Source organism: Gastrolobium bilobum, unplaced genomic scaffold (assembly GCF_033153095.1).
Source record: "Gastrolobium bilobum isolate Gb01-03AN ecotype WA unplaced genomic scaffold, APGP_CSIRO_Gbil_v1 utg1487, whole genome shotgun sequence".
Classification (NCBI taxonomy): Eukaryota; Viridiplantae; Streptophyta; class Magnoliopsida; order Fabales; family Fabaceae; genus Gastrolobium; species Gastrolobium bilobum.
Window position 1 is genome coordinate 109,829 of NW_026899081.1, and position 19,863 is coordinate 129,691.

The 19,863-nt window shown below is 33.9% G+C and overlaps 2 protein-coding genes across 4 annotated transcripts; both read right to left on the minus strand.

The window, feature by feature from the left end:
* Positions 1 to 324: 324 nt before the first annotated feature.
* Positions 325 to 8,024, minus strand: LOC133287052 (squalene synthase 13-like). The gene is made up of 11 exons (XM_061484603.1): positions 7,744 to 8,024; positions 7,620 to 7,662; positions 6,879 to 6,968; positions 6,149 to 6,224; positions 3,839 to 3,908; positions 3,376 to 3,519; positions 3,191 to 3,295; positions 2,838 to 2,984; positions 2,061 to 2,136; positions 1,168 to 1,256; positions 325 to 432 (listed from the first exon to the last, which is right to left on the minus strand). The coding sequence occupies exons 1-11, from the start codon at positions 7,936 to 7,938 to the stop codon at positions 325 to 327; spliced, it is 1,143 nt and encodes a 380-aa protein (XP_061340587.1). The 5' UTR covers positions 7,939 to 8,024.
* Positions 8,025 to 9,225: 1,201 nt separating this feature from the next.
* Positions 9,226 to 18,274, minus strand: LOC133287022 (squalene synthase 1-like). 3 transcript variants are annotated; one of them, XM_061484567.1, is made up of 13 exons: positions 17,944 to 18,274; positions 17,808 to 17,850; positions 17,258 to 17,347; positions 16,857 to 16,932; positions 15,528 to 15,597; positions 14,941 to 15,084; positions 14,756 to 14,860; positions 14,372 to 14,518; positions 13,548 to 13,623; positions 11,660 to 11,748; positions 9,668 to 9,759; positions 9,546 to 9,591; positions 9,226 to 9,470 (listed from the first exon to the last, which is right to left on the minus strand). In XM_061484567.1, the coding sequence occupies exons 1-13, from the start codon at positions 18,136 to 18,138 to the stop codon at positions 9,402 to 9,404; spliced, it is 1,242 nt and encodes a 413-aa protein (XP_061340551.1). In that variant the 5' UTR covers positions 18,139 to 18,274; the 3' UTR covers positions 9,226 to 9,401. The 3 variants fall into 3 exon arrangements, with proteins under 3 accessions (XP_061340551.1, XP_061340552.1, XP_061340553.1); XM_061484568.1 differs by having other exon boundaries at positions 9,546 to 9,594; XM_061484569.1 differs by having other exon boundaries at positions 9,664 to 9,759.
* Positions 18,275 to 19,863: the final 1,589 nt, after the last annotated feature.

The window sequence follows — 19,863 nt, forward strand, 5'->3', positions numbered from 1 at the left end:
AAGGAAAACTGACGATTTTTGTTAATTTCTTAAAAATTCTACTGTACATTAAAACCAAAAATAGAACTTACACTAGTTATTTTGGTGCTTAGCATAGAGATAAGCAAAAATGATGGAAAACAGGATGACCAGTATGAGAATCTGCAGGGATACTTCAAATCTGAGTATATTCTATAAATTTAGGATCGAGTTCAAAAAGAAAAAGCAAATACGTACCATGGTTGAGCCATATCTGTTCTCATTCCCCAGAATGTAAGATTTCCTGCTTATATCAATGAAAGATTAGTTAGACTGTAAATGGTAAAAACATAATTTTGAAGCTACTCAGATATGTGCATGCCTTTTACTTAGGAGACCAGATTCTCTGCAAGTTTTCTGTATATCTTCCAGCCTGCTCAAAGTTTTTGTTGCATTGGGATCATTTTTGTCAACCTACAATGGAAAATACTGAATCTTTTTAGTTGGAAAAAGCCAGCTTTGAAAAGAGGTCCTTGAAACTGAAAAACAGCTTTAGTTCTATGTCGCAATGTGCTACAGAAAATAAATGGGCCGCGACAATATCTGCATTTTTAAATTTTGGACACTCAAAAACCATTCGTTCCTTTAGGGTTATGGAACGAAGGATGCAGATTAAGAGTCATTTACTGTTTCGTGGGAAAATAATTAAACACACCCAACCAGGAAAATTTTGTGCGGGCGTGTGTCCATTAATGAACAAAGAGGTTGAAGACTATGGTATTGTTTTCTCCCTTGCAAAGCTTTAAGAAAACTGTGATCATTTGACAGGTTATTCAGGGTAGAATAGCCTACGCATGTAAAGAAATTAGGAGACTTTGCAATCCAACCAAAACTTATAAACTGCGCATAGGACTGTGACAGGCTTAAATGTTCCATCTAAGACTTGACACGTGTCTATTGCAGTAATGCTACTACAATGTTTCAAGAAAAACGGCTTTCAGATAAGAAAATTATATACAAGGGAGTCAAAGCATCAACTACTCTTCTCGTCCTATTTCGAACACATCTTTCCAAAACTTTATTTGGCATTTGCTGTTATAAAGCATACGTTAGGATCATTATCAGGCGCAAAACGCAACATGAGTAGCATCCACATTCTTGAGTTGCAAACCTAACCATACTTTGTTTAGGACCATGAATGCTTCATACCTTGGACTCCAATATAGAAGCAAAATCAAAGAAAGCACCGTAGACATCAGCCATGGTCTTTGTTCGGTCAACCACTTTAGCTGTTAGACCTATAAATCATAACCAAAATGAAGAGATGAAAGCTAGTTTAGCATTTTTTTTTAAAAGGGCAAATACAACCGATAGCAACATGTTGGTCTTTTAATTCCATGATAAAAACGAAATCTTGTCAAATGAAACGGGAGAAAAGGAAACGTACATATGCCTAAACTATTGAATATATATCTAGGTTATCGTATTATCAATTTTTTTGTTCTCACATGAATCTGCCAAAAACAAAGCCATTAACTCTCCAAAATAAGCTAATCCAAACACACACATAACTTCAATCTTGATTTACTTTTGATTTTGTACTTTTTAACTCGAGTGCATGATGAGTTATATGGCTTTGAGTGTTGATATTTGTCATTTTTACATTATTGATCCATGTTTTATTATGTAGAAGATGAATTCGTGCTGTTTTCGTGAATCTTAAAATTCACAATCAGGACATTGGCCTTCCGGTACTTGGCCAACATCCGTAAGTGGAGAATGGTGCAGAAGATGCGTGCTGATAGTTGCAAAGTATTTAGATATGTATATTTGAACAACCTAAATGCAATCAGATCTGAGAATCTAACAGAATATGTTCAACGACATTGAGCAGGCTCATTGTACAAAAATAATTTTTGACACAACTGCATATAGGAATTCCATAACAAACAGATTCCAAGGTATAGGTTTAAGAGGATTGATTCAGGATCAAGTGCAGCAATTCACTATTCGTAGGACCTCAATGTTTTATCCCTGTTTTATACCAATTGTATCAAAATTAAATTACAAGGAAATTAGTATCAAAATATTTGTTTTCTTACCTCGCCTCATTTTAACTACACCTCTGAAGACCTCAATGTTGTTGTAGCATAATGCAAGTGTTCCAATTGACATTATCTGTCACAGCATATGCCAAATAGGCATCGAAGTTACTAGGAAAAAACTATGTAAATAGCTATTGCTAAATACATAAAATGCATATCAACAGGAAATAATACAGAAATAGAAACTAATCAAAAAACGAACTGTGTAAATGTATGAAGAAGAATAAAATTAACATCAGATTAAACCTAGCAAATCCTCAACAAGAGTACTATAACAGTTTTAACTTAAATGGGAGGCCAAGACCTAAACAGATTTTGCTTCAAGAACATGAACATCTGCAGCTTGAAAGAAAAAATATTCTTATTCTGCATCATATCAACAAAATTAAATCAGCAAGCTTATATAGCTAGACTCGCCGACCCTCACATACATTGTATATGAAATTACAATTAAAAGCAAGTATTCCACTTCAAGGTTCATCACTACATTTTTGCAAAATGCATATAAAGATTTGTATGATTATTTTATCATCACACATCTGCTGTGAAATGTTAAACTTAAAAGAAACTGATAAAACATTGTAATTTTTTTCATATTTCGTTTGAACTTGAGTTGGAAACTGTTGTCGATTGAACTAATAAGCATGGCATGATATGCAGGTAGACCATATTTCCAGCATAAAACTTGCTGATAAATGATGTTACATCATTTCAAGACAAGAGTGACATGTTATATACCAGTTAAATCAGAAGTAATTAAGCAGAGAACAGCACCTGGGGAATAGCACAAAAGCGAAATATAGCCAGGTTTCGTAAAGCAGACATGTATTTTAGGCCATCTTCAGCATGCACCAGAGCATTAGTGACCATGTCATTCAGGCATTGCACTGCCTTAACGGAGTTCTGCTCATATTTCAAATCCTAGATTATAAATTTTTAATTGGATTAAGAATGAAGAAAATCATATCCATGTGCACGCTCAAAGACAGAAAAAGGTAAAATAGGTATTCATGTATGTATAACATAATAGTATGACAGGAAATTCATCTGAGAATCATCAAATAGGGGAGAAAAAGATGAAGGAATTATTTAGATTATAATAAATATAAATTCTTATAGAGCCGAACCTCAAGTCTATTAACATATTTACTCCAGATCTGCCGTGGCCAAAACATGCGTGACTTGGGGATCTCATTGATGTCTTCCAGATAATCTCGAATAACGCTTGATTTCTGATATCTCAAATGGTTAACTGAAATGTAAGTAAATAATTGTTAATATAATGTTTTTCTATATCTTACTATCATGATACCTGAAGAAACAGGCCCGTTGAATTGGAAAGGTAATCCGAAGCCAGATCTTCTAAACCATCTGCATGGAAAAGCTTTGATAAACCAAGCCCAACAAGTCCTGCTACATAGTGACAATATTCATTGTAGTCATCAACTGTTTCTACCTGCAAATTAGAGAAAAGTTCCTTGGCGTAAATCAAGATGATCTTTCTATGTTGAAAACATGGCAGAAATCCCAGTGCAGCATAGTGCTCTGCAAATAATAATTTAAGATAGATGATCTATCAGTTTTCTAGACCTTTATTTATTGCCCCTCTTCCTAAACTTTCATCTGCCTAAAAATAATATCAAATAGCTGCTTCGTTTAAACTTAATATATTTTCCCCGTCAGTCACACAGGTTAACCATATCAAATGTAAATAAGCCAACCCAATTATAAAAATGTCAAGAATACATGTAGAACAGAAGACATGTATGACAAACCTCTTTGCAAATAAATTTGGCCATTCCAGCACCCATTCTTTTAGTAATATCCTCAATTACTTCCTGATGGCTGCAAAAATAATTGACCAACATATAGTTGTTCATTATAGAATGCAGAGTCGTAACTCTAATAACGTATACACCTGATAAAAGCTAATAAAGGTAGTGAACGTACAGTCCATATTTGCACATCCCACAGACCCAGCTCACTTATTAAGTACTTCAGATTTGAACAATATGAACACACAGACAAATTAAAGAAGCAGACCCTCTTTAAGTATTAAAAAATAATTTTATACGTAATCCTACCAGAGACTAAGTACAATATAGCAAGGATTGGACAGATAACCAAATTTATAACATCAGGTGAAAAAATATAAAATAGTATCAACGAGCTAAGTTACACCAATTGTAGCAAATTAGTCTGATACCATATTTCAACCCAAAACCTCAAGGTATTGGATTTATAAATTCTCCCATTTATATCAACTTCACTTCATCCGTTATCAATTAATTTGGTACTCTAACACACTTGAATATCCAAACACAGAAACCTCTATGATAAAACATGGAACCCATTGACAGTTGTTATCAATCATGAACACTAAGCACCGTAGTTATCCATTAATCTGTACTGAGTAATTAATAAGTAATTACATTAAAATATGCATGACTGTGATAAACTCCACGCCAACAGCATTCCACAACATTTCTATATTAATACTTTGATATTCCAGATATGGCTGATCACAAAAACGAAATGAACCAAAACAAACTGGGAACAGCACGAAACCAATCCTAAAAGAACCGAATTGAGTGAAATGACTTTAAAAGCTGAACCGGTTCTTATTTATGCAAACGATTCGGTTAACTGGTTGCCAATCCAGTTCGGAGCATTGAATTTATATATTACTCCTTCAAAATTTCTTATTCTTGAAACCTGAAAGCAATGGATTTGAGAGTCAAATTAAGTCAATTTTCCCCTCCAAACAAATCATCCCGCGCCGCCGCCGCCGCCTCCTCCGATCGGATCTTCGCCCTGGCCATGGCTACGAAGTCGTCGTGAAGAGTTATCCCGAGATGCCAGATCGCTTCTTCTCATATTTTATAGAAAAGTATGAAAATGACATTACTAGTAAGTTCTGTACAAAGGGAGCTGATTTATATCAGCTGAGATACAAGGATCAGTGCTCTGCAAGAGCGCGGGAAAGAAAAAAATTGAACTCAACCGTAAGCTAATTTACAAAAGATAAATTAACTACTTCTTAACAGAACAACTGCATAATCTAACAACTTGACTACTTGCATGTGCATGCTTGCAGTAGTGATACGCTACAACAGAGAACGGCATGGTTCCGTAACCGAACCGATAAAGGTCTCCGTTCACAACCAAATATAACCCTTTAAAAAAAAAATATTTGGCTTCTAAATTATTAAAGAATGATAAAGTTACATGTGCCATCTTAAAACCAAATCATTTTGAGATTTGAGTGAAAAATATAAAATATTTTAATAAAATTCATAATATAAGATAAAAGTAAAAATTTTAAAATATAATTTTTTTCTTAAACCCAAAATAATATCATTTTTATGGTGAAGGAAATAATTTTTTTTAAAAAAATAATATGATTATTTAGGTATAAGTTATTCTTTTCTTTTTTTTATATCTACCTTAAAGTTAGCTGATATTTTAATCTAATAGTGTTGGAGAGTGGTAGGTAAAGTAAACATAAAAATAAGATTCGTTTTTTCTACCGTCAATGTAGATAACTTATTTACGTTGAGTCCAAAACGACGTCGTTTTGAGGCAAAAATCAAAATATTTTTGTAATTATAATTTATTTCAAGGTTATAACATTCTTTTTTATTATAATTTTTTAATTTTTCAACGTGTTGGGAGCGAATGTAGATAACTTATCTACATGCACTTTAGAAATATTTAAGCATAAGAAAAAAAGAATAATCTAGCCCGATTATTTTTATTACAACTCGGCTTGACATGTTTTCTTAATCATTAAGATAACCAAATCGAATCACAAAATATTTGATTTTTAAACTAATTTCAAAAAATACGATTATTTATGATTGAGTATTTGAATTCAAAATTTCTTTTGGTCGATATGATTTATTTTACACTCCTCTCATGCCTTTATGACAAAAGAAATTTGGAAATTAAACCTAAAATGCCGTTGCAAATTGGATCAAAGATGCAAATGAAAGATGGAAGGAAATGAACAGCAAGTGGAAAACCACATATACCCCGGAATATTAAAGTTCATTTTAGGTAAATATGCAAAAATAAGTACTGACTTCTTTCCGAGTTCCAGAAAAGCAGTTTGAACAAGATGAAACTGATCCAATAGAACTTTGTACTCCTTAGTGCCACCTTGTTAAATTGAAAATAATTAGTGTAGATCAGCACTAATAAAAGTTGAAGCATGGTACTGTAAAGCTATTTAAAGAATTATTTTAACAGAAAAGTTTAAGCTAAGTAATGTTTACATTATAATTTTATAATAATATCTCTAATATATCCCCTCGTGCAAGAGGGAAGAGTCCTTGAATTTGAAGTGTGAATAATGAACATATCTAATTTATTTTTATTTTTTATCCTGTACTAATTTTAACTTGCTTTTTAAATTTTATTAGAGAACGGAGATGGTGAGATTCAAATTTGTGGCCACTATATCATAAGCTCTTATATCATATAATGCAATTGATTCAACCCAACAACTTAAGTTGTAAGTGGTGTTCGGTTAATATAAAATTATTAATGCCAATATCACTTTAAACTTAAATTGTTGGATTGTATTAGTTATTTACACCACTATCTAGAAGATTGACGAAGGTTGTCTCTAATATCACTAAAAGCAATTGCTATGGGAAATAGTAAAATATGTAGTTTAAAATGAATAATGACAATGAAAGGATACAAACAGATTGGAAGAGGATTGTTAAAATTATATTGGTCCTATTTTAGTTGGAAATAAATTATTTTTTGTTTTGAAAGAAAAAGGAGCAAAAAAGAAAGCGCGCTTACATGAAAAGTGCCAATCACTATCATATATGTGACGATGAAAAGCTATTAGTATTGGCACCTTGACATCTGTAGCAACGCTAGTATCATCCTCTGTAAAAGAAAACAATAGTTACATATTGTACCCAAAAAAAAAAACAATAGTTACAACAATGTAGATAGATGATAAATTGATAATCTTTTTTTTTTTTTTTTTTTTTTTTGATAACAATTGATAATCTTTTAATTTCTGAAGAATGGAACAATCCTTCTAAAGACAAAATATGTACAATAGGTAAATAAAGACAAATTAGTTTCCGAAATCCTTAAAATAAAACATAAGGAAGGGAAAATTAAACATGGAGCATGTAACACATCTTAAGTAACTCAGAGTAACCAAAACTGTTTTGGACTGGTATATAGGTCTCTCACATGGCCCATTTCACATTATCAGCACAGGACAAAACGTTCACGTTTTCAGTGTTTTCTTCGTCTTTGTACAACTACCTCCCACTACCCACTATCCACTCCTGCGACGTGATTATCGCTATGATTGCCACATATACTCACACTCACCTGCATGCACTCTTCGATTCATACAATACTCAATCACACTCTCCCTTGGACCATACAACAAACACTCGATCCACATATCCGAACTAAAAAAAAAAAAAAATCTATAATTCATCGTCACAAGCTATGAAACAGAGACACTGAGGTAATGAACAAAGAAATAGCGTGGTGTTTTAATATTTAAAAACAAACCAACGGTATCAAGGGCTCGAAGGACCAGATAAAATACGCAAACCTGCAAAAAACAGAGGTCGATTCAGAAAAATATGAAAAGCAGCAGCAGATCGATTGAACGGTGTAGATGAAAGGAACTAACGGTGTTGCGAAGCTCGGGGCCAAGCTGCTGAACGACGAAGGAGAAACTGCGAGAAACCTTGCGAAGCATGGTATAGCAGAAGCCCCAGTGTGGCTCCGAAGAGATCTGTTTCTCGGCGTGCCTCGCAGCCATTTTCAGCTTCAGCAACGGGTAAAACTCATCTGGATGTCTCAGAATCGATCCCAAACTCCTCATCTTCTCACAAACATTAATCTTCCAAATTTAAAACTTAAATAACAAGATTATCAACCATGAACATCTTTACGTTGTGGCATAGGCCTTTTATGAGTTGAGTGAACCAGAGAAAGGAGCCACATGCTACATCTTATCATTTTTTGGACGTAACTCTTGTTTTGCGTGGTGTATTTTCCCTGTTGCATGCCTCCAATGTAACCAGGGAGTTTTCGAGAGACAGAGAGAAGGAGAAAGAGAGACGACATTCATGCCTTCTCATTCATCTTGTGTGAGTGTATAACCAACTGCATTCTGTTACCAACATTGGGCTTACAATCATCAATAATGGGCTGGATTACTAACATATCTAACCCACTAAGAAATTTGATAAGCGCTTGGGCATCTGTAAATTCCTCCTATCTCTGAGCCCAATAAAAGTTGCTGGTTTCAGTCAATTGGGCTGGAGTCATTGATTGGTCCGGTTACAATTCCCCATCTTCAAGACCATACACGTCCACATGGCTGGAAACAATTTGGGAAGTGGTACTGCGTGGCCCAATGCCTAGGCAGCGAGCGGAGGATGAGGGGGCAAGTAATGGGCGACATTGTGGAAGGATATGGCAAAAAAATTTAATTAATGCTTTTTAATAAAATAATTACACATTTATTAAAATTTTGGAAATAATTACGGATTTATTGCACAATGTGACGCCTTTCTTGAGCGTCACATGTAACGCCTCATTTGGGCGTCTCACCCTAAAGAGAAACGCCCGGACGTCTCTTATGAAATGTTGACACATGTCATTTTTTTTTTCAAAAAAAAAAAATTAATCATAAAACTTCTGAAGACCATAACTTTTGACTCGGGTATCCAATTCAGGTAATTCTTTTTTTGATTCCACATAACTTTTCGAGATCTACGCAATGACATCTCATTTGATATATTTTATTTCTCACAAACATAATTTATTTTAGGAGTGTGTGTAGTGTAGGGGGTGTTGTGTTCAATTCCTTGTAACCACAAAAAAAAAAAAAAGATATATAATGGATCTTTTTTATCACAAACAAAATATCGAGGAACATGGTCTTTACTCGAAACAATTTAGTTAAAAGACTCGAATAATAACTAAAATGAAAACGAGTAAAATTGAAAGCATGGTCTTTAGAATTTTTCATGGTCTTTACTTAAAAAGCAATTCATTCAGTTAAAAGAATGGTCTTTAGTTAAAAGCAATTAAGTTATAGGACTCAACAGATAATCTAAAATGAAAAGAAGGGTAACACACCCCAGATAATCCAAATCCCCATTTAAATGAATATTGCTAGCTATCAGTGCTTCGTTGCTATCGATGATTAGAAAGGCAACAAAGCCAGTTGTTACAAAATACAAAGGAGTGAACAATTTTATCAGAAAGGATAACCGATAATTTTTGTTAATTTCTTACAAATTCTACAGTACATTAAAACTAACAGTAGAACTTATACTAGTTACTTTGGTGGTTGGAAGAGAGGTAAGCAAAAATGACGGAAAACAGCATGACCAGTATGATAATCTGCAGGGATACTTCAAATCAGAGTATATTCTATAAATTTAGGATCGAATTCAAAAAGAAAAAGCAAATACGTACCATGGTTGAGCTATATCTGTTCTCATTCCCCATATTAAAAGATTTCCTGCTTAAATCAATGAAAGGTTAGTTAGACTGTCAATGGTAAAAACAATTTTGAAGCTACTCAGATACGTGCATGCCTTTTACTTAGGAGACCAGATTCTCTGCATGTTTTCTGTATAGCTTCCAGCCTGCTCAAAGTTTTTGTTGCATTGGGATCATTTTTGTCAACCTACAATGGAAAATACTGAATCTTTTTAGTTGGAAAAAGCCAGCTTTGAAAAGATGTCCTTGAAACTGAAAAACAGCTTTAATTCTATGTTGGAATGTGCTACAGAAAAAAATTGGCAGCAATAGTATCTGCATTTTAAAATTTTGGATACTCAACAACCAATCTTTCCTTCAGGGTTATGGAATGAAGGATGCAGATTAAGAGTTATTTACTGTTTTAGTGGGAAAATGATTAAACACACCCAACCAGGAAAATTTTGTGCGCGTCCTTAACTGTCGTGGATTTAGAGCTAAGTCCTTATCCCTCAAGGGATATAGTATGTCAATAGGAAGGTGCTCAAAGAAGTAGTGGTATTGACCAAAGCACAAGGAGAGTCACCACAAGTGCTATTGCAGAGAGGGCTGCGAAGAGGGAGGTGTATAGGCTACGGTAGCTCAAAAATTCAGCAGAGTAACAATTCATGAAAGTAATAGAGATCAAGTGCTTCCTCTGTTGGAGAGGAGGGGTTCTAATGATGAGAGAGAGAGGAAAAGATGAACCAAACCATTAGCCTTTGCCTCCACTATTGCAGTGCAGCATTGCCTCACCATCATAGGTGTACGATGAGCTGTGCAGGGAGAGGGAAATCTCCTGTGGTGAGGTTCAAATGCTCACTCAAAGGGTGTCATCTAGTGGATCTTTGAATACTTGGCCCATCGTGTTGGGCCGTGTAGGGTGGCCAAAACATGTCCATTAATGAACAGAGTCAGAAGACTCAAGGTATTGTTTTCTCCCTTGCAAGGCTTTAAGACAACTATGATCCTTTGACAGGTTATTTAGGATAGTATAAACCACGCATGCAAAGAAATTAGGAGACTATGTAATCCAACCAAGACTTAATGTTACGAGTCCTACATCGGTTGCCCAAACAACCAATGTGGGGTTTATAAGGCCTTGGGCACTCTCAACCTTTGAGCTAGCTTTTGAGGTAGTGGCCTCAAATTCCTTAACAATTGATGCTTTTATGGAGAGTTGAGGGCACGAAAAAGGATACCTATAGGCTGGATTAACGTGTCATATCTCCCAAAGGGGTGTTGTACTGAATACTGATAAATGAGTAAAGCCGCCAAAAGGAAAAGGGCTACCACTAGGTCAGTGTCGATAGACTGAAAGCCGCCGTGGACGTCGGCCCTTAAAGGGAATGGCAATTTTACGAGTCCCACATCAGTTGCTCATACAACCAATATGGGGTTTATAAAGCCTTGGGCACTCCCATCCTTTGAGCTAGCTTTTGGAGTGGTGACCTCAAGGTCCGCAACAATTGATGCTTTCATTGAGAGTTGAGTCCACGGAAAGAGCTACTTATAGACTGGATTAACGTGTCATACCTCCCAAAGAGGTGTTGTACTGAATACTGATAAATAAATGAAGCCGCCAAAAGGGAATGGGCTACCACCGGGTCAGTGTCAATAGAGTGAAAGTCCTCATGGACGACGGCCCTTAAAAGGAATAGCAATGTTATGTGTCCCACATTGGTTGCCCATATAACCAATGTAGAGTTTATAAGGCCTTGGGCGCTCTCATCATTTGAGCTAGCTTTTGGGATGATGACCTCAAGGTCCGTAACACTTAATTGTTCAATAAACGACTTGGCACATATCTATTGCAGTATTGCTACTACAATGTTTCAAGAAAAATAGCTTGAAAATTCATATACAAGGGAGTCTAAGCATCAACAACTTTGCTCATCCCATTTACAACACATTTTTCCAAAAATTATTTTGGCATTATTAATGTATTTTTCTGTTATAAAGCATATAGTGGGGTCAGTATCAGGCGCAAAAATGCAACATGAGTAGCTTCCACGTTCTTGAGTTTCAAACCTAATCATACTTTGTTTAGGACCATGAATGCTTCATACCTTGGACTCCAACATAGAAGCAAAATCAAAGAAAGCACCATAGACATCAGCCATAGACTTTGTTCGGTCAATCACTTTGGCAGTTAGACCTATAAAATCATAACCAAAATGAAGAGATTACAACTAGTTTAGCATTTAAAAAAAAAAAAAAACTCACAACAAAAAAAAGGACGAATGTTGGTCCTTATTTTTAATTCCCCGATAAAACAAAATCTTGTCAAATGAAAAAGGAGAAAAGGAAACAGTATAAATGCCTAAACTATTGAATATCCAGGTTATAGTATTATCAGTTCGCTTCAAAGAGTGGGGGAGATGGGAAGGGCTGAAAATTTGAAAAATACCTTATTACGAATAAAACCACCAGTTCACCCCCTATTTCGACACACACACACACATTGATGCTACACAGCCCCTTTGAAACCTTAAACTATCGTCTTCATCTTTTACTTTAATGACTGCGGTCTCCTACCTGGTAAGCATGTGCATGTTTGTTTTAGCTTATTTTTGGGGAAGTAATATTTTATTGGCTAAAATATAAATTACCCCCTTGAACTTTGACCATGTTTCAAATTACCCTCTTGTACTTTTAATTATTTCAATTAACCCCCTGTACTTTATAATTTTTTCAAATCAACAATTCTGTTAAAAATTTTACAAACACTGTTAAACTTCCCACGTGCCCTAAGTCCCAAATGTCAAAATCCTCCTCAATTGCAATATTGGGGGTTGATGGCTTCTCAGCTCTGCCAAGATACTGCCTCACCCTTTGAGGTGTAATTTTTGTTGGAGCCATAGTTATCAATCTTATTCGAGATCTGGTTGGAAACAAGTGGGCTAGATTTATTCCTGTTTCTATGGCCATGGCTATACCCTTTTATATTGGAAGTTACTTTGCCATTGATATGTGTCTTGGAAGCTTGATCTTATTTATCTGGCGGAAGCTTGACAAGGCTAATGCTAATACATTTGCATCAGCTGTGGCTTCTGCTTTGATATGTGGGGATGGAATCTAGACACTACCTAGCTCATTTCTGGCCCTGGCAGGAGTGAAGCCACCTATCTGCATGAAAATTTTGTCCAGAGCAGCAAATGCAATGGTTGATGCATTCTTGGAATCTTGACGTCGCCTGATTCATTCTGCATATTCTCTTTACCAAAGTAAAATTCATTGTGTTAAGAGATTTATCTACATTTGCTGGCATATGAGGAGGTTTCAAGAGATATGAGACTTAACAGTGTTTGTAAAATTTTTAACAGAATTGTTAATTTGAAACAATTATAAAGTATAGGGGGTTAATTGAAACAATTAAAAGTACAAGGAGGTAATTTGAAGCATGGTCAAAGTTCAAGGGGGTAACTTATATTTTAGCCTATTTTATTCTAAGTTCTCTCACAAATCTGCCAAAAAAAAAAAAATTATCTGCCCAAAATAAGCTAATTCAAACAAGCACATTACTTGAACCTTGATTTACTTATGATTTTGGACTTTTAACTCTTGAGAGCATGATGAGTTATTTGGCTTTGAGTGCTGATATTCGTCACTTTCTACATTATTGATTCAAGTTTTATTATGTTGAAGATTAATTTGTGCTTTTTTCATGAATCTTAGAATTCACAATCTGCAAATTGACCTTCTGGTACTTAACCAGCATCCATAAGTAGAGATGCTGCAGGAGATGTGTATTAATAGTTGCAAGTATTTAGATTTGAATATTCAACCTAGATGCAATTAGACAAGATCGATTCAGCATAAAGTGCAGCAATTCACTATTCATAGCACTTTACCTACCTTTTTTCCCCTGCTTTACACCAATTGTAGCTTCATGTTGAGAGTGCCTCAAAATTAAATTACAAGGAAATTAGTATAAAAATATATCTGTTATCTTACCTCGCCTCATTTTAACTACACCTCTGAAGATCTCAATGTTGTTGTAGCATAATGCAAGTGTTCCAATTGCCATTATCTGTCACAGCATATATCAAACAAGCATTGAAGTTGCTAGGAAAAAAGTATGAAAATAGCTATAACTATAAACAATATCATCAAACATAAAATGCATATCAACAGGAAATAATACAAAACTAGAAACTAACCAAAAAAGGAACTGTCTAAATGTATCAAGAATAATAAGAACATCAGATTAAACCTAGCAAATCCTCAACAAAAGTACTATAATTGTTTGAACTTAAATGGGAGGCCAACACCTAAGACCATACAGCTTCTGCTTCAAGAACATGAACATCTGCAGCTTGAAAGGATTTTTTTTCTTATTCTGCATAATATTATCTAAATTAAATCAATGCTGACTCTCAATCGAGAAAATTAATCAGCCATAGGAAGAACATCTATCACATGTATTGTATATGAAATTACAATCAAAATCAAGTATTCTGCTTCAAGGTTCAGTACTACATTGTTGCAATAACACTTAATGCATATAAAGATTTGTATGGTAGTTTTATTTCACAAATTTTTAGTGCAGTGTTAAACTTAAAAGGAACTGATAGAACATTGTAATTTTTTTCATATTTCATTTGAACTTGAGTAAGAAGCTGTTATTGATTGAACTATATTAAACATGGCACGATAGACAATATTTCAAGCATTAAACTTGCTGATAAATAATCTTATACGGTTATACCATTGCAAGACAAGAGTGACATAAGTTACATAGCAGTTAAATCAGAAGTGATTAAGCAAAAGAACCGCACCTGGGGAATAGCACAAAAGCGAAATATAGCCAGGTCTCGTAAAGCAGACATGTATTTTAAGCAATCTTCAGCATGCATCAAAGCATTAGTGACCATGTCATTTAAGCATTGCACTGCCTTAACAGAGTTCTGCTCACATTTCAAATCCTGGATTATAAAATTCAAATAGGTGTAAGAAAGAAGAAAATCATACATGTACGCACTCAGACAGAAAAAAGTTAAAAAGGTATTCATGTATGTATAACATAATAGTATGACAGGAAAGATGTTTCACTATCATATCATCAAGTGATAAGAAATTCATCTGAGAATCATGAAATGGGAGAGAAAAAGATAAAAGAATGATTTAGATTAGAAAAAGTATAAATTCTTATAGAAACAAACCTCAAGTTTATTAACATATTTACTCCAGATCTGTCGTGGCCAAAACATGCGAGACTTGGGGATCTCATTGATGTCTTCCAGATAATCTCGAATAATGTTTGTTTTCTGCAACCTCAAAAGGTTAACTGAAATGCAAGTAAATAATTGTGAACATATTGTTTTTCTATATCTAACTATCATGATACCTGAAGAAACAAGCCCATTGAATTGGAAAGGTAATCCGAAGCCAGATCTTCTGAACCAGAGGCATGGAAAAGCTTTGATAAACCTAGCCCAACAAGTCCTGCTACATAGTGACAATATTCATCGTAGTCATCAACTGTTTCTACCTGCAAATTATAGAAAAGTCTCCTGGTGTAAATCAAGATGATCTTTCTATGTTGAAAACATGGCAGGAAAACATGTGCAGCATAGTGCTCTGCAAATAAGAATTTAAGGTAGATGCTCTGATAAGAGTGTAACATCAAATTATTAAGAAAAATCTTGCACTGAAGAAACACTACTTGACTACCAACTTTCTAGACCTTCATTCCATTGCCCCTCTCCCTAAACTTTCATCTGCCTAAAAACAAAATCTTGATAACATAGTTTGAAGCACCAAAAATCATTAAAAATTAGCAGCAAAAACCAGATACCACGTAGCTTAAAGGAATAACAAACTTTATATATTGCCCCATTAATCACACAGGTTAACCATATTAACTGTAACTAAACTAACACAATTATGAAAATGTCAAGAATATATGCAGAACAGAAGACACGTATGACAAACCTCTTTGCAAATAAATTTGGCCATTCCAGCACCCATTCTTTTCGTAATATCCTCAATTGCTTCCTGATAGCTGCAAAAATAATTGACAAACATGTAGTTGTTCATAGTAGAATGCACAGTCATTACTCTGATCACATATACACCTAAGAGAAGCTAATAAAGGCAGTTAATTTATAGTACATATAGCACATATCACAGACCCAGCTCACTTATTAAATACTTTTGATTTGAACAATATGCAGACACAGACAAATTAAAGAAGCAGACCCTCTTTCAGTCTTAAAAAACATTTCATACGCAATCCTACTAGAGATCAAGTAGAGTATAGCAAGGAATAGACAGATAACCAAATTTGTAACAGCTGGTGAAAAAATATAAAATACAGAAACATCTGTAATATAACATGGAAACAATTGAAAGTTCTTATCAATCATGAACACAAAGCACCATAGTTATCCATCAATCTGTACTCAATAATCGATAAGTAATTGCATCAAAATATGCATGACTTTTATGAACTCCATACTAAGTCACTAACTGCATTCCACAACAGTTCTGTATTCATATTTTGATATTCCAGACAGAAAAAAGAAAACAAATTGAATCTCAAAAATGCGATTCGTAAGATGATTTCCAAATGAAATCAGTATCATGCCTTAATGATAAGCAGTAAACACGCCACTTCACCCAGGGTAATAGACAATAATAGGCAGAAAATTGGAAATAAAACCCAAAGTGCTGCGGCTGATTGGATAAAAAATGGAAATAAACATGTAAGGAACCTTGGGATACACCACTCCAAAAGCTAGCTCAAAGGGTGGGAGTGCCCAAGGCCTTATAAACTCCACATTAGTTGCACATACAACCAGTGTGAGACTATATATCTCAACATACCATGTAAAGAACCTTGGGATACACCACCCCAAAAGCTAGCTCAAAGGGTGGGAGTGCGCAAGGCCTTATAAACTCCATATTAGTTGCACATACAACCAATGTTGGACTATATATCTCAACATGCCCCCTCACACGAAAACCTTTTGGGCTTGAAGCGTGGACAATGCAACAGGCTCAGCCTACCTGTGCTAAGAAACGCCACAAGAGAAAGTGGGGGACGGCGAGGCTCTGATACCATGTTAAGAACCTTGAGGTCACCATCCCAAAAGCTAGCTCTAAGGGTGAGAGTGCCCAAGGCCTTATAAACCTCACATTAGTTGCCCATACAACCAATGTGGGACTATATTTCTCAACAAAACAGCAACTGGGAAACAACATATATACCATGGAATCTTAAATTTCATTTTAGGTAAATATGCAAAGATAAGTACTGACTTCTTTCCAAGTTCCGCAAAAGCAGTTGAAACATGATGAAACTGGTCCATTAGAACTTTGTACTCCTTAGTGCCACCTTGTTACATTAAAAACAATTAGAGCAGAGATCAGCATCAATAAATTTGAGGCAGCGGTACCAAAAAACCATTTTCCAGAAAATTGATGAAGGTTGTCTTTAATATCACTAAAAGCAATTGCTATGGGAAGTAATAAAATATGTATTTTAAAATCCAATTCAAATTCTGAAAAACGAGTCAGATATGGTTAAAGTGAATGATTACAATTGAAGGATACAACAGGTTGGAAGAGGGTTGTTAAAATTATATTGGGTCCTATCTCACTTGGCAAGAAATTATTTTTTCTTTCTAAAGAAAAAGGAGCAAAAAGAAAAGCGCACTTACATGAAAAGTGCCAATCACGATCATATATGTGACGATGAAAAGCTATTAGTATTGGCACCTTGACATCTGTAGCTATGCTAGTATCATCCTCTGTCAAATGAATAAAAATGTTACGACAACATAGATAGTCTCTTGATTTCTGAAGAATGGAACAATCCTTCTAAAGAATGGTTTGAAGTTCAAATATACATCATTCAAAGGCAATAGCAGCAATATGAACAGTAGGTAAATAAAGACTTAGAATAGTTTCCGTACAGTATGACATTAGAAGGCATACATCATTTGCTTATAGTTGCCAAATTAATAATCTGAGATAAAACAATCAATGTATTGAATAGCCCGAATTTTCGAAAGCGTATGGTAACAATATTAATCCCTCCATAACATCCAATACTTCAAAAAATAGATAAATGAATAAAGAAGGAAAAATTAAACATGAGTAACACAGTAATTAAAACCAATATCTATGATTCATCATCATAAGCTATTAAACAAATACACAAGGCAATGAACAAAGAGTAGCGTGATGATTTAAGATATGAAAACAAACCAACGGTATCGAGTGCTCGAAGAACCAAATAAAATACGCAAACCTGCAAAAACCAGAGGTCGATTCAGAAAAACATGAAAAGGAGAAGCAGATCGATTGAACGGTGTTGATGAAAGGGAAAATGCAAGTAACTGACGGCGTTGCGAAGCTCGGGACCAAGCTGCTGAATGACGAGGGCGAAACTGCGAGAAACCTTGAGAAGCATGGTGTAACAGAAGCCCCAGTGTGGCTCCGGAGGGATCTGTTTCTCGGCGTTCCTCGCCGCCATTTTCAGCTTCAGCAACGGGTAAAAGTCATCAGGATGTTTCAGAATCGCTCCCAAACTTCCCATCTTCTTCACAAACAATCTTCCAAAATCAAACTTCAATAACAAGATTTCATGTTTATTTGAACTTTTGTAATTATATAATGGATCTTCGCCAGCGACAATGATGGCTTCTTCCCCTGTGCCTCGTGAATATTATAATTTTGGAAATTGAATATATTTGAGGTTGAAAAATACTCTACTATTTCGCGTCGTGTTTTGTACGGTCACGGTGTGTAAGATTCGCTCCAGTGGTTACACTATTTTTCTAAACTGCACGTTTAGTTTAGTGGATCTAAATTTTATGATATGCTACTTTAGGAAGAATTTAACACCGGGTAATCCTTACATAAATGTTCCAGTAACTTTCTAAAAGGTATACGGGCAGGATATCACCAAAAAAATATAGCATTCTTATACCTAGTTTAATCACTATTAATTTTTGTCAATTTAATTATTATAATTTATTAAAAATTAATAATAAATTAATAAATATAATTTATTAATTAATTATTAATTTTTAATAAATTATAACAATTAAATTGACAGAAATCAACGATAATTAAATTAATTATGAAAGTGGTAAACTTTTTTCGATGACAAGTGAATTCGTTCTATAAATATAAAAAAATAAATAAAAAACTAACTAGTATTACTAGTTTTACAAAACAAAATAAAAATCATATGTATTATTTTTCAAGAGACAGCAAACTAAGACGTTAAGTCATCCTCAAGAAAATAAATTCTAAAGGTAAGGGTGAATATTTAAGTTAAATTTATTAAGTCAATCATATTATTGATTAATGAATATTTAATTATTATAATTTTCATAATTAAAAATGAAAATTAATAATGTGATTTGTACTTTTTTATCTAAATATCATTTCAAGAATTTAATTGGTATGAATGGTAATATTTACTAACACTTTGATATATTATTTTTCATTGTCATTTCATTTTTTTAATAGTCGAAATGAAAAAAATAAATATATTAAATATTAATATAAACTTTCATTGCTAAATTACATGAATCAGAATGAAAAATATATATTTTCTTGTGAATAGAATGGGATGGCCCACGCCAGCATCTTATGTGTAATATTCTGCGATCTGCTATTTTGTCACTTTTTCTGCATTTCTTTGGAACCGATTTGTTTATCCAGGCCACGCGGGACGCGAGGCGCATGCTGACAGCGTGACTCTATTATTTTTACATGCCATAATCTTCAATATTTTTTTTGCTGGAATAGAAAAAATTGTGTCAAAATGGTTTTTTGTCTTATTATCTATAAGTTTGGAAAAATTTATAAGTATCTTTATTGATTTCTATCGATAATTTTTGCTATTATTATTCTTGTGCATAGTTTTTTGTATGTTGTTGGTATTTTTTTTGTTTTACTAATGATAACTCTTTTTTATGTTTCTGAACCAATATTTTCATAAAAAAATCTTAGCCCCAATTTCGTTAATATTAAATAATATCCACAATTAATTATAAAGTTGATTTCAAATAAATAATTTAAAAATATTATTAATAATCAATAATAATAAAAAATAGTTTTAATATTTTATATAAATAACGCATCTTAAAATTCAAAATTATATTCTGTAATTGATTCAAGATTTTTAGTTGAATAATTTTGTTGTATTATAGATTAAAATGTAAATTCATGTTATAAAAATTATATGTATAATCATTTTAAAATAATTTGAATTTCAATTAAAATAAGATAAATTGAGAATAATATGTTA